Source organism: Microtus ochrogaster, chromosome 8 (assembly GCF_000317375.1).
Source record: "Microtus ochrogaster isolate Prairie Vole_2 chromosome 8, MicOch1.0, whole genome shotgun sequence".
Lineage (NCBI taxonomy): Eukaryota > Metazoa > Chordata > Mammalia > Rodentia > Cricetidae > Microtus > Microtus ochrogaster.
In genome coordinates this window covers 42,761,047-42,775,749 of record NC_022015.1, presented here as the reverse complement: position 1 = coordinate 42,775,749, position 14,703 = coordinate 42,761,047, and the positions used below count along the sequence as shown (strand labels likewise).

The 14,703-nt window shown below is 46.1% G+C and overlaps 1 protein-coding gene across 1 annotated transcript in view; it reads left to right on the top strand.

The window, feature by feature from the left end:
• Slc3a2 (solute carrier family 3 member 2) overlaps positions 1 to 1,230 on the top strand; it is an 18,760-nt gene extending 17,530 nt beyond the window's left edge. The window contains exons 9-10 of the mRNA XM_005351894.2: positions 521 to 604; positions 704 to 1,230. Of these exons, the coding sequence (XP_005351951.1) occupies positions 521 to 604; positions 704 to 1,075 (456 nt within the window). The 3' untranslated portion in view covers positions 1,076 to 1,230. The remainder of the gene's footprint in view (positions 1 to 520; positions 605 to 703) is intronic.
• The last annotated feature ends 13,473 nt before the right edge of the window (positions 1,231 to 14,703 follow it).

Sequence of the window (14,703 nt, the reverse complement as noted above, 5' to 3'; positions counted from 1 at the left end):
TGTAGACCAGGCTGGTCTCGAACTCACAGAGATCCGCCTGCCTCTGCCTCCCGAGTGCTGGGATTACAGGCGTGCGCCACCACTGCCCGGCTTCAAGAACCTATTTTTAAAAGTAATGCCTGGCGTCTGGTAATATGTTCAGAATGACAGCCAGTGTTTTGTTGGACAGTGGTACTCTGCACCCATTTGATAGACTCTGAGCCCTCTGTGAACTCACGGTTTATCAAGAATCAACACAAGCAGAGAGGTGCAAGGTGTGGGTCCCATGATAGGGTGCTGCCACAAAGGCATCTGCCTGCAGAAAAACATACAAAATGGTGAAATGAAAATAGGGGATGGGGGGCTGGAGAGCTGGTTCAATTCCCGGCACCTACATGGCAGCTCACAACTGTCTGTAACTCTAGTTCCAGGGGATCTGACACCTTCACACCAGTGCACATAAGATAAAATTAAAAATAAAGCAAAATAGGGAATGGGAGTGTACCCTCCTCTTTAAAGACCCACACTTTCTGTTTATTAGCCTGTACAGGCCCCAGTCATGCCATGGAATGAATCCAGCTTCCCACAGACATCAGGACCCATAAGCCCCGACATGACAGTGAAGGTAAGCAGTTTAGGCGTGACCCTCACGGTGGGCAGGTGGCTTACAGATGTCCAGTAGAGCCAGCCCTTCACTCATTCCTTCTGTGTCTTTCATTTTCAGGGTCAGAATGAAGACCCTAGCTCCATCCTGGCTCAGTTCAAGCGGCTGAGTCACCTTCGGGGTAAGGAGCGCTCTCTGTTGCATGGTGACTTCCATGCACTGGCCTCCTCATCTGGCCTCTTCTCCTATATTCGCCACTGGGACCAGAATGAGCGTTATCTGGTGGTACTCAACTTTCAGGATGTGAGCCTGTCAGCCAGGCTAGGGGCCTCTAACCTCCCTGGTGGCATAAGTCTGCCAGCCAGTGCTAACCTGTTGGTTAGTACCAACAGTACCCGGCTAAGCCAAGAGGAGGGCACCTCTCTGAAGCTGGAAAACCTGAGCCTGAATCCTCATGAGGGCTTGCTCTTGAATTTCCCCTATGTTGCTTGACCATACCTGTCCAGGACCTACTACCTTCCTCCCCTCTTCCCTTGCCTTTTGAATTCAAGTTTTTCTCTCCTTGTTTTTTTGTTAACTTTTGCAGATTCCTTATGAATTCTTACACTGGGTATTTTTGCCTTCAAATAAAAGTCACCCTGCCTGATGAGGTTGTGTCTTCTCTTCATCCCTCATCAAAGCAGGACTTTCCCCTGTTCTCTATTGGCTTACCCTCCCTACCTCTCCCCTCCATAGTCTCGGCCTGGTGTGGGAAGTCCTTCTGTATATGTGTTGCTTTTATTGAGTAATGAATAAAGCTGCTTTGGTCCTATAGCAGGGCAGAATAGAGCTAGGCAGGAAAATTAAGCTGAATGCTGGGAGAAAGTAGGTGGAGCTGGGGAGAAGCCATGTAGTCACACTGGACACTGGACAGAACCTTGCTGGTAGGCCACACAACCATGTGGTGATACATAGATTAATAGAAGTGGGTTAATTTAAGATGTAAAAGCTAGCTAGAAATAGGCTTTAAGCTATCGACCAAACAATATTGCAATTAATATAGTTTCTATGTGTTTATTTCGGGGCTGGGGCTGGGAAATGAACAAGCAGCCTCAGACTACATCGGCCAGGCCAGTTCTATACAGCTGCTTCATCTCTTGAATTTTTTTGGAGGGGGCTGGTTTTGAAACAAGGTTTCTCTGTGTAACGCTGGCTGTCCTGGAACTCGCTCTGTAGACCAGGTCTCTAACCCTGGTTTTTAGTTCTCGCATTTAGCCAGTTTGTCTCTTCAAGGACTGAGTGGGGATGGGATGACCTGAAGACTGCACAGTGCCTGGGCCTGGGACTTCTCGCAGAGAACAGAATACAGAAGTCCCTTTTCTATTCAGCGGTGAGGCTTTTACCCAGTGAGCACAGGACTCTGTTCCCCAGCAGCACACCCCACTCCAGAAGAAGTCAACAGGACAGAACTGTCAGTTCTTTAGGATATGTAGTCTCTGGTGTGCAGATGGAGAAGAAATAAAGAATAAACATTTATATGATTGATAAGGTGATGAGTGATAAAAAAAATGGCACTGAAGAGAGGACTCAGGTTAAGAGCACTAGTTGCTTTTGCAGAGGACCCAGGTTCAGTTCCCAGCACCTATGTGGTAGCTGGGATCAACACCCATTTCTGGTTTTGCAGGCACCAGACATGCATGTGATTTATATACATATGTGCAGACAAAACACACATAAATAAGCAGGAAAAGTGAAACTGGAAAGGTATTTTTGGGAGCAGGAGGTTTGGGGTTGAGTTTGGAGGAAGTCCATCCCACCAAGGAGGTAAACTTCTAACCCACGGCCAACCAAAGTGTGCGTGTGACCCAATACAAAGTCATAAATAGTAGGTTACACTTGTTACATTACAATATCAAAGGTTAGACATATCCAGCAGGTCTGGGGAAGCTTTTGGGTATCTGAATATCTGAATGGGAACAATTGGTACTTGAGTGAAGGAGCAAGAAATGGAGGATATTCGGCAAGGGGTGAGCAGATGACCAAAGGCTTCATAAGGCAGTCACAGAGGGTACAACTCAGACCTTGGGACTGCTCTTCAGCAGCAGATGGAAGCCAGTGGTCCCATGAGCTCCCTTGGGTGGGCTGTATGCTAGGGTGAGTCACAGCACTTTTATTAGCAACAGGGTAGACAACCAGCTAAAGGAAGAGGTGCATGGGTAGAGCTGGAGAGTGTGGGGAGCCCGGTTTCCCATATCTTCCCTGAGGACTCAATGCCTGCTTGCTGGAAATCCTACCAAGGAAGCAGGAAACACACTTGAGCCTTTGGTGAACAGAGTTTTGGCTTTCTTAGAGTTTCAGAGGAGCTAAGAGTGACCTTGAACTCTGGATCCTCCTGCCTCTACAGAATTACAGGCAGGCTTCACTTTGATTTTTTTTTTTTTTTTTTTGAGGCAGTATCTATTAATGTAGTCCAGACTGTCTTCAAACTCCATAGCAATTCTGAGTGCTGGTATTACAGACATGTATCACCATGCCTGTTTCCTGTTTCCCTAGAGCGCAATCACAGATATTCTACTTAATAACTAACCTTCAGTCTCCAGCCCCTCCCAGGGTTCTGGACATATACTTTAGAATCCATTTCCCATATGTTAAACTTTGGCAGCCTGGCTAATATCCCCAAAGACAACTCCCAAGACAGGACATTCCAGAGGCCTAGAAATTACTTACCTAGAGCTGAGGACAAAGGCCAGATTTGAGGCCAAGTGTCATTTTGAACTGCACATAGGGTCAGAGGGAGTGGAGTAGGAGTTGGAGAGCCTGGAGCAGAGTGACTTTTGACTGGTTTTAACAGGCTTGATGTTATGTGATTAGCTGGGGAGCAGGGAGGTTGGGGAGGCTGGTTTGGGACTGTAACCAAGGATATGTGATGGAGGAGGTCGTCAAGTGATTGCATCTTGCATTATTTTACATGTCAGTCCACAGATTTCGTGTTGGTCTCTCTTAGGTGGACCCCATAGGAGTTGGGGTTAACTTTGGCCTTCGAAGCCTTAGGAACGACACGCTAGATAGTTTGACTCTCCTAGCCTTGGGGAAAAGAACACATTGGACACTGCAGGCATCCTTTACAGCAGGCTGGGGCTTGGGGTGGCCTGGGCCTCAGGGTACGCTGGTGTAGAGGACAGACCCAAGAAATTAAAATAACTAAGACCCAGCACCCTTGTCTCTTCATCTTCTTACTCAGTGACAGAGCCTGAGGTCTTTGAGAGAGTAGTACATACTGACTCCTCTTAAGACATACCAACCTTCCTCTCAGCTCCCCGCCCCCATTCTCCCCTGGCTTTTGTCTATTCTGGACTTCTTCCTGAGGCTCTCCACCCCTTCCCTCTGTCCTCTCTCACAGGGTCCTCAGGATATTCCATTTCTCTTTCCCCTCTTTGCTGGCTACCTTTTTACTCTGTAATAAGGTCTCACTGTGTAGCCCTTCCTGGCCTGAACCTCACAGAGGTCCTCTTGCCTCTGCCTCCCAAATGGAACCACCAAGCCCAGTCCTCATGGGCTCTCTTTTGAAGTATTATGGTATGTGCTATGGCAGTGCACTGGCTGATTTTTGTGTCAACTTGACACAAGCTAGAGTCATCAGAGAAGAAGGAGCCTCAGTTGAGGAAATGCTTCCATGAAATCTAGACATTTTCTCAGTTAGTGATTAATGGGGGAGGGCCCAACCCATGGTAGGTGGGACAATTCCTGGGCTGGTGGTCCTGGGTTCTATAAGCAAGCAGGCTGAGCAAGGCAGGGGAAGCAAGCTGGTAAGTAGCACTTCTCCATGGCCTCTGCATCAGTTCCTGCCTCCAGGTTCCTGCCCTGTTTGAGTTCCTGTCCTGACTTCCTTCAGTGATGAACAGCAATGTGGAAGTGTAAGCCAAATAAACCCTTCCCTCCCCAAATTGCCTTTTGGTTATGGTGTTTGGTCACAGCAATACAAACCATAACTAAGACAGACAGTTTACTGTGAATTTTCTGCTTATTTAATCCCCCTCCTCCCCGAGACAGGGTTTCTCTGTAGCTTTGGAGCCTGTCCTGGAACTCTGTAGACCAGGCTGGCCTCAAACTCATAGAGATTCACTTGTCTCTGCCTCCTGAGTGCTGGGATTAAAGGCATTTGTCAACACTGCCTGGCTAAAAAAATTTTTTTTTTAATTTATGTACTTTATGGGCTGGAGAGATAACTTAGCAAGTAAGAGCACTTTTCTGCTCTTGAAGAGGACTTGGGTTTTAGCATCCAAATGGTGGTTTACCCATAGTTCCAGATCCAGGCAATCCAATCTTCTCTTCTGACCTCTACAGGCACGAGGTACACATGCAGTGTATAATACATACATGTATATAAAGCAACGTACAAAAATAAATAAATCTTTTTAAAAAGTTTATCATCTTTGTTGGTGGCGAATGGCTCATCAGTTCAGCGCTAGCTACTATAATAGAGGATCCAGGTGTGATCCTCAGCATGTGTAACTCTTCTGGCTTCCATAGGCACCAGGTATACATGTGCATAGACACATACAGCCAAAATGTCATACACATAAAAAAATAATAAACTAAACAAAACAAAATGAGACCTAGTTTTGCTCCTTACAGCTACCATGATGCAGGGAAGCCTCAGAAACTGAGTTTGTCTGGAAGGACCCTGGCAACACTCTGCCTCCAGACCTCCAGGTTGTGGGAAAACAAGTGGGAACTCGGTCCCCTGAAATCTGCAAGCTCTGGACCCTGACGCATGCAATCATCTTGAAAGCTAAGCAAGGCCTGGCCTGGTTCTTATTGTCTGGGAGGCCACCTGGGAATACCAAAGTACTGTAAGACTCTAAGTGTCAAAAATGAAAAAAGGCATATGGTATCTCCTGCCTTTAATCCAGCATTCCAGGAGCAGGGGGAGGTGGATCTACATATGTATGTCAGAGGACGACTTTGAAGAGTCTATTCTCTTTCCACCCTGTGGGTTTCAGGGATTGAACTCAAGTTATCAGGATGAACAGCAAGCACCTTTGCCTGCTGATTCATCTCCTTGGCCAAAGATTAAAAATAAATTACCTTGTGGAGGCAAATGCTCTAACACTGGGCTACGTCCTTAGTCCTTGGATAGAAAAAAAAACTTAAGATTTTTATGATTGCCTAAGTGGGGTGAACAGGCTGTAAGGGGAATGGGCAGCTTGGGCCGTCAAGTTGCTTAGGGGAGACGACAATGAGAGGCAGGAAGGTGAGCAGTGCCCTGGTGGCATTCTCTGTTTAGGTTCTGAAGGACCTGCAGGTGGAGGTTTTCATCAGGGGAGAGTCTACAACTCAGCACAGGGCAAGATCTAGAAACACTTGGGGCGGAAGTGGGGGTATGACACTAGTGTGAAGGAAGAAGGGAGAGGTCGGAGCCAAGAGTTGACCATATCTATAGGATGGACAGTGGAAGGGATTCTAACAGAGGAAGAATAGAAGCAAACTGAGCCCCAGGTGTGGCGATAAGGAGGCAAGAAGGTGCCAGGTCAGTGTCAGATAGAGCAGGTGGCCTTCAGATTGGTGGCAAGGGTATTGCTGTGGTCCCCAGGGCGTCATCTTCTCTGGAGCCTCCAGGGGAGAGTGGAAAAGTGGGGTTTTCTCAATGTATGTGTTTCTAGATAGTATTAGTTGGAGTACCTGGTTGTCCTAAGAACTAAAAGAATTTATTGGAAGGCAATCAGGAAATGCCAGAAGAAAGTAGGATCAGAGTCGGGAAATGGGCAGGAAGCAAGCGCCAAGAAGCAGGAAGTTTGATTGTCTTTTGACTGGAACTGCCTGGGATGCTGCCACAGGGGATGTACTGCCAAGGTGCCTGTGGCTGGGCACAAAGGCATAGCCTCCCTGGGTGGAGTGTGGGTGGTGCTGGAGTTCACAGTGTGCTCAGCTTGAATGACCCTGGTATGTCCTGAGTTTCAGGACTAAGATGGTTATTGTTTTTTAAGTGCTCTCTATTTAAAAAAAAAACAAAAACAAAATAAAATAGGGGCTGGAGAGATGACTCAGCCATGAAGCAAGACAGGTATCTTCCACACACCTGTAACTCCAGCTTCAAGGAGAGAGCAGAGAGGAGGATTACTGGCTCTTGTTGACAAGAAAGTATTAGCTCCAGGTTCAGGGAGAGACACTGCCTCAAAGGAATAGTTGGCGAGCAATAGAGGAGGGTACCCAAAGCCCTCTTTCAGCCTGCACAGATAAGTAAATATTTTTAAAAATTAAATTAGGGTCAGTGAGATGGCTCAGTTGGCAAAGGTGCCTGCCACTGAGCCTGATGACCTGAGTTTGATCCGCAGGGCCCACAGAGTGGAAGGGAGAACTGACTCCTGTAAGTTGTCCTTTGAGCTCCATGTGCACGCCTGTGCGTGTGCATTGCATTCCCCCATGAGTAAATGTAAAAAGTAAAAACAAAGCAAACAAACCAAAATGCTTTTTTTTTTTTTGGTTTTTCCAGATTGACTTTCTCTGTGTAACAGCTATAGCTGTCCTGGAACTCACTTTGTAGACCAAACTGGCCTTGAACTCACAGAGGATCCACTTGCCTCTGCCTCCCGAGTGCTGGGATTGAAGGTATGCACCACCACCACCTGGTCTATTCTTTGTATTTTATGTGCAGAAACCACATTATGGTAGTCTTGGTTAGCAATAACAGTTATTGAGAAGCAAAACTACAGAAAAGGCAAGATTAAGAAGTATATTTAGGGACTTTTCCTGGATCTAGGAACTATAGACCAGGTCTTTGATGGATTAAGTCTTGGTTCCTGTTGGGGCCTCCATGAGGAGTGCTAAGGTGTTAGTCCAGTTACATCAGATTCCCTGGAACTGGTATTAATACTCAGTTCTAAGCAGCCATGTGGGGGCTGGGAATCCAATCCTGGTCCTCTGAAAGAACAGCAAATGCTTTTTTTTTTTTATTTGTTTTTTTTTTTCTTTGTTGTTGTTCAAGACAGGGTTTCTCTCTATAGCCCTGGCTGTCCTGGAACTATCTCTATATACCAGGCTGTCCTCGAAACCCACCTGCCTCTGCCTCCTGAGTACTGGGGTTAAAGGTGTGCACCGCTGCCACCGCCACCGCCACTGCCACCACCCAACTCAGCTGTACAACAAATACTCCTAAGTGCCGAGCCATCTTTCCATTCCCTTGTTTTTTTTTCAGGATAAGTCTCATGTGGCTCAGGCTGGCTGACCTCAGATTTGCTATATAGTCCAGGCTGGATTTGAATCTTTTTCTTTCAGAATGTGTGTTGGTATAGGGCAGATGTTGGTTCTGTCCTTCCACCAGAGGGTCCTGGGGATCGGATTCAACTCAGGTCATCAGACTTGCTAGCAAGTACCTTGACCTGACAAGTCATCTTGATGCCTCCCCTCCCCCCCAAAAAATCCATTTATGTAGGGGCTGGAGACATGACTCAGCAGGTAAGAGCACTCGTGGCTCTTGCAAGCTGTTATGATTGTGACACTAGTCAGTACCTTGGTGGGTGAGGGCCACAGGCAGGAGACAAATGAGCCATGCAGACAGAGCTTGAGTGTGGAGTTTATTGAGAGAAGGGAAAGGGGAGGAGAGAGAGAGAGAGAGAGAGAGAGAGAGAGAGAGAGAGAGAGAGAGAGGCAAAGACCTGCTTGCTTCTTCAGAAGAGCAGGGTGTGATGCACTGCGCCAGGTTCCTACGGGGCAGGGCCTAGATGTGCCTGGATTCTAATACAGGGGGCCTGGATTTGGTTCTCAGCACCTATATGGTGGCTCACACCCATCTGTGACTCCAGTTCCAGAGGATGTAATACCTTGCCTCTGTTGGCATCAGACATGGGCTGGGCTTCCTTTGCTCCCCTCCTCTCCCTTTCCTTCCCCTCCCTTCCCCTCCTCTCCCTTTTTCTCCCCTCCCTCCCCTCCTTTCCCTTCAAGATCAGTCTTTCAGACCTTGAATCTTTCCTCCCCCTTCTTCCTCCACTGTCCTCCTTTCTAGCCCCGAGGATCAATACTAGGGCCAGTTGGTGTTGGGCAAATGTTGTACCTCTGAACTGTACCTCAGCCCTCACCTGCCTTTGTTTATCTGGCTCTGCCTTTAACTGTTGGTAACAAACTAAAATTAAAACCGAAACAACAAACTCTAAGCCAACAATAAAATCTCATAGTTCCCCCCGCCAAAAAAACCTAAAATCTTCCATTGTATAACCTTTGTATTTGGGAGACTGAGACAGAGGGATTGCCACAAGTTCTAGTCCAGTCTGGACTACACAGTGAGATGCTGTCTCAGAAAATCAAAACCCAAACTGAAATAGAACCAAACAAAACACTTTAGCCTGAGCAAGAAGGCGTGCTACCTTGTTCTGTAGCAGAAATAAGAGCAGGTTCTTTTCTGCATCATACAACATCCTTGTGGATGTTATTTCTAACAGGAGTCTTGTCAGGCAGCCAGATTTAAAAAGCTGTGCTTTGTCCCAAGAAAGTAACCTTTAACTTAAAAAGCTTCTGATTCTGATTGCCTGTCTTATTTAATAATGCGTTGCCTTGGCAATACCATTTAAATTCTCATCTCTGTTTTCTAGAAGGTATAAATACCTGTGAATTTTCTTTGTTAAGCCAGAGGGGGAACATCTGTACAACCCTCCTTTCCCAAGTGCATGAAGTAAAAATCAACTGAAGGTCTGAAAGAGATTCTCCCTCCCTCCTGTTCTCCCTTCCCCACTCCTTCCTTCCTTCCTTCTTTCCTTCCTTCCTTCCTTCCTTCCTTCCTTCCTTCCTTCCTTCCTTCCTTCCTTCCTTCCTTCCTTCCTTCCTTATTTTGTTTTTGTTGTTTTTTTTTTTTTTGATTTTTTGAGACAGGGTTTCTCTGTGAAATAGTCCTGGCTGTCCTGTAGGCCAGACTGGCCTCGAACTGACAGAGATCTGCCTGCCTCCACCTCCCAAGTGCTGGAACTAAAGACGTGCGCCACCACCGTCCGGCTTTTTTGGTGTTTTGAGCCGAGCCTCACTATGTCTCTGTAGCTGGCCTCACACTTTAGAGATCCACCTGACTTTGCCTCCCAAATTCTGGGATTAAAGGCATGCCTGGCATCTGGAAACTTCTTAACCAAACAAGGAGTTTGAAAATCTGATGTTTGTCTTCTTGCTGTGGGCTTGTTTGGAGATGGGATAGTCCTAGACTATTGAGAGTGTTATTCAGTGTTATGTGACTTTCTCTGGGGAGGCTATTTCTATTCACCTTAGCTGGAACAGCAACAACAGACTAAAGAAACACTTTCTACCCAAGCCTAGCTTGCTTGGTAACCAATGAGCCCACTGGTCCTCTGGAACCCAGGTCCTCTGAAAGAATCACCTACTGCTCTTAGCACTGAGCCGTCTCTCCAGCCCCAGTGATGCAGCATTTTGCCTGGTGCTACCCATTTCTGCACTGGGTAGCAAGAAGAGGAAACTGGTGGTCCTAGTGGTTAGGTACTCTGCCCCTGGACCACCCTGTCTAGAGCCTGGATTGCAGGAGCTTCATTGTCTCCGTCAGTCTTCTCGGATGGCTGTCTGTGGAGACTATCTTAAAGGACTGTGTCAAACATGCTAACACCTTGGCTTTAGACTTATGACCTCCAGAGCCCTGGATATCTGAGTCACCCAGTGTGTGGCACTTAGAGAAGTCACCTATGAACCGCTTCTCATATAATTTTTTCAGTAATTCCTTATCAAAAGACTTGTTTAGACTTCTTGTACCATATCCATCATTAAAAACCGTGTAAATTATGACCTGGTAGATATGTGGGTTTTATTTATTTGTTTGTTTGTTTGTTTATTTATTTATACAGTGTTCTGCCTGCATATATGCTTGCAGGCCAGAAGAGGGCAACAGATCTCATTACTGATGGTTGTGAGCCACCATGTGGTTGCTGGGAATTGAACTCAGGACCTTTGGAAGAGGAGGTAGTGCTCTTAGCCACTTAGCCATCTCTCCAGCCTGATGTGTGTGTGTTTTTTCTTTGTTTTTCAAGACAGTGTTTCTCTGTGTAACAGCCCCCGTTGTTCTAGAACTCACTTTGTAGATCAGGCTGGCCTCGAACTCACAGAGATCCTCCTGCCTCTGCCTCCCAAATGCTGGGATTAAAGATGTGCACCACCACCACCCCATGTGTTTTTCTCTTTGTAAGTTCAAAAGGAGGTTCAGCAGGTAAAGATAAAGATGCTTGCCACTAAGCCCAGTAACCTGAGTTTGATCTCTAGAAGGAGAGAACTGACTCCCCAAAACTGTCTTCTGATGTTTACATGTGCTCCGTGGCACTCATGTACACATGGTGTGCACACACACATGATAAATAAATATAGCAAAAACCCTCAGACAAAAGCTTCAAAGAGTACTGTTTACTCCTGTATGCCACACTGTGCAAATGTATCCTAAACTGCTGCGTTTAGAGAAAATTCTGGAGTCTCAAGGGCAGATCAGTGACAAAGTGCTTCCTAGCACGTACAAATCATGACCTAGAGAGGTGGCTCAGTGGTGAAACACACTGGCTGCTCCTCCAGCGGAGCCAGGTTCAATTCACCGCATCCACGCGGTGGCTCACAACTATGTAACTCTAGTTCCAGGGGATTCAGTGCTCTCTTCTGGCTTCTGTGGACACCAGGTACATGTACATACATGCAGACAAAACACCCGTTCAAATAAAATATTTAAAGGGTTTTGCTAATCATGACTTGCACATGGGGCTACAATCCACATTTGGAAGTTTGTCTTAAGACCAAGCCTCTTAAGGGTGGAGGCCCTGTCATTATTTCTTCAGGTAAAACAGCTCTACTTTCCCGGGAAGGGGATGAAAGCTCAGAAACACACAGGTGGTCCAGCTCATAAGAGGAGTCAATGTTGAGACAAAGCCTTCCTGGCTTGGTTCTGCCATGACCAGTCTGGTTCCAAGAAAGCACCACTCTGTGCCTGGAGAGATGGTTCAGTAGTTATGAGTACTTGCTGTGCAATTATGAGGATCAGAGTTCAGATTACAGCACCCAGGCAATAAACCAGGTGTTCTGTAAATGCCTGGAACTCCAGCTCTGGGGGATCTGACATCCGATTCTGGTCTCTTTGTGCATGTGCACACACACACACACACACACACACACACACGCACACGCACAGGCACAGGCACAGGCACAGACAAAGACACATACACACACACTAAGTAAATCCTAAAAAAAGAAAGCATCTTGTCCAAAGGTGGACTCTATTCACATCACCTTAGCAGATGTCTCTCTGGATATTGTTGTCTAGATATGAAACATCTCCCTTGTTTTGTATTGAAGTCTGGTCCACCCTAAGTGGACTCCAATGAGAAGTAACTGGATCAAGAGAATGCTAACTTTAAAAATAGGATGCCAGAAAGTGGGGCCTGGTTGGAGAAGTATTCATTGGGTGTTGTCTTTGAAGGATGTCCCTTGTGTGGACTTTTCTTAGCACCTTTGCCTATCTTACCCTCTCTGCCAAGACAGTCTGCCTCACTAGAGGCACAGAAGTGTGCAGCCAAGTGACAATGGACTGAAGCCACTGTCTTCCTTCTTTTAAATTGTTTTTTTTTTTTTTCAGTGACAACCAAGACATCAGGTAACCAGGCTCTTTCAAGGCAGGGACTGTCTGTAGTGGGCATGGTGGAATGGCACCAGAGGTGAGGTGAGTGTAGAGAGAGCTATAGAAAGACAAGATCCGGGCTGGAGAGATGGCTCAGTGGTTAAGAGCATTGCCTGCTCTTCCAAAGGTCCTGAGTTCAATTCCCAGCAACCACATGGTGGCTCGCAACCATCTGTAATGAGGTCTGGTGCCCTCTTCTGGCCTGCAGGATTACATACAGACAGAATATTGTACATATAATAAATAAATATTAAAAAAACAAACAGAAAGACAAGATCCATCCTCTCTAGGACCACACATACAAACCCACTTGGGGACAGATTTTCAGGGAGGACCAGAGAGGAAGAAGAGGAGGGTGCATGTGTGCATGTATTTATATGTGTGTGCACATGTGTATGTCTTAGTTACTTTCCTATTTCTGTGAAGAGACACCATGACCAAAGCTTATAAGAGGAAATGTTTATTGTGGCTCATGGTTTCAGAGGGTTACAGTCCATGATCCTCATGGCAGGAAGCATTGCAGCAGGCAGGCAGGCATGGCAGTGGAGCAGTAGCTGAGAAATTATTTCCTAATTTACAGGCACTAGCAAGAGAGAGAGAGAGAGAGAGAGAGAGAGAGAGAGAGAGAGAGAGAGAGAGAGAGCGCTAACTGAGAATAGCATTGGCTTTTGAAACTTCAAAGCCTGCCCCACCATGACACACATTCTCTCAAAAGGCCACACCTCCTAATCTTTCTGAAACAGTTCCACCAAATATGGACCAAGCATTTAAATATGAGCCTATGGGGGGCATTCTCATTCAAACCATCACCGTATGTATACATTCATGTGTGCACACGTATATGGAAACCAAAGGTTGACATGGAATATCTCCTTTTACCACTCTACCTTAATTTTAGCTTTTGGAGACAGGGTCTTAGTGTGTAGCCCTGGCTGACCTGGAACTTGCACTGTAGATCAGGGTGGCCTACAACTCATGCAGATCAGCTGGCCTCTGCCTGAGTGCTGGGGTTAAAGGCAACCACCATCATGCTGGACTTCTGCCTTATTATTATTTATTATTATTATTATTATTATTATTATTATTATTATTATTATTTTGCAACAAGGTCTCTTGCTGAACCCAGATCTTGCCATTCTGGCTAGCCTGGCTGATTAGAGAGTTCTCCCATCCCCAGTATCTCTGCCCACCAGTACTGGGATTACAGGTGTGCCAGACTTGTATGTAGGTGCTAGGAATCCCAAACTGTGATCCTTACAGTTGTGTAACAAGTACTTTGCCCACTGAAACATCTCCCCAGTCCTCTCATTGTCCCTTCATTGCTGTTTTCCTGCTTATCCCTTCCTTCTCTGCCAAGTCCTTCCTCCCAGCCAGCTATCTTCACAGTGTCTGCCAGTGCTCCTGCATTCCGATTCCTCTCTGATCAGCTCTCCCTCCTCCAGGCTGAAAGCTGATGCCTACTGAGGTGCCCTGAGCCCCAGTGTGTGAGTTAAGTGCTGTTTTTTTCTTCCTGGATCCTGAAGGAAGCATAGGTGATCTTGAAGCAAAGCAGAATAAAAGTCCAAGCAGAGGAACTGGAAAGAGGAAAGACATGAAGGAGTGAGTCTAGAGCCTGCTCAAAGACCAGGAGAATCGCAGAGTCTGTAGGAGGGCTCAACCCAAGAGGCTGAATGCGAAGGCCTTTGTCTAAGAGGCGTGCTTTGGTTTTTGGAGATAAAGGTCTCATTTTGCATCCTGGGTTAGCCTGGAACTCTTAGCCCAAGATGGCCTCAAACTTGAGATCCTCCTGCCTTAGCTTCCCAATTTGAGATCACATGTGCCTAGCTTTGGGTTAGCTTCCCCACCCCCCACCCCCAAGACAAGGTCTTATATAGCTCAGGACTTAAACTACTGATCCTCCTGCTTCTACCTCTTGAATGCTGGGATTATCCTAAGAAATCACTATATGTGTGTGTGTGTATTTATTTTTTATTTGATTTGGATGAGTTTTGCCTGCGTGTCTGCATATGTGCATGCTACCATTTTTATTCCTGGTGCCATGGAGATCAGGAGCTGCTGTTATGAATGGTTGTGAGCCACTATGTGGGTGCTGGGAATTGAACTTGGGTCCTCTGCAAGAGCAACAAATGTTTTTAACCACTGAACCATCTCCTTAGGCCCTGACTTTTAAAAGGCCTAAAAATGAGGGTTGGGGCTAGAGAGATAGCTCAGAGGCTTATAGCACTGGCAAATATTCATACACATGAAACAAATAAATCTAAAAAAAGATAAAAATCATAATAGTATTTTGTGACATATGAAAATTATGTTAGATTCAAATAAATTTGTTGGTATACAGCCATTCTTATCTGCTGTAGTATATTATTTATGGCTGCCTTCAACTGCAGTAACAGAGACAATGTAATACACTAGCACTGATGTGTATCCTTCATTTTGTCTCTTGGTTTGTAGGGTCAAAAAAAATGTCTGCTCAGCAGATCTCTGTGAGTTCGAGACCAGCCTGGTC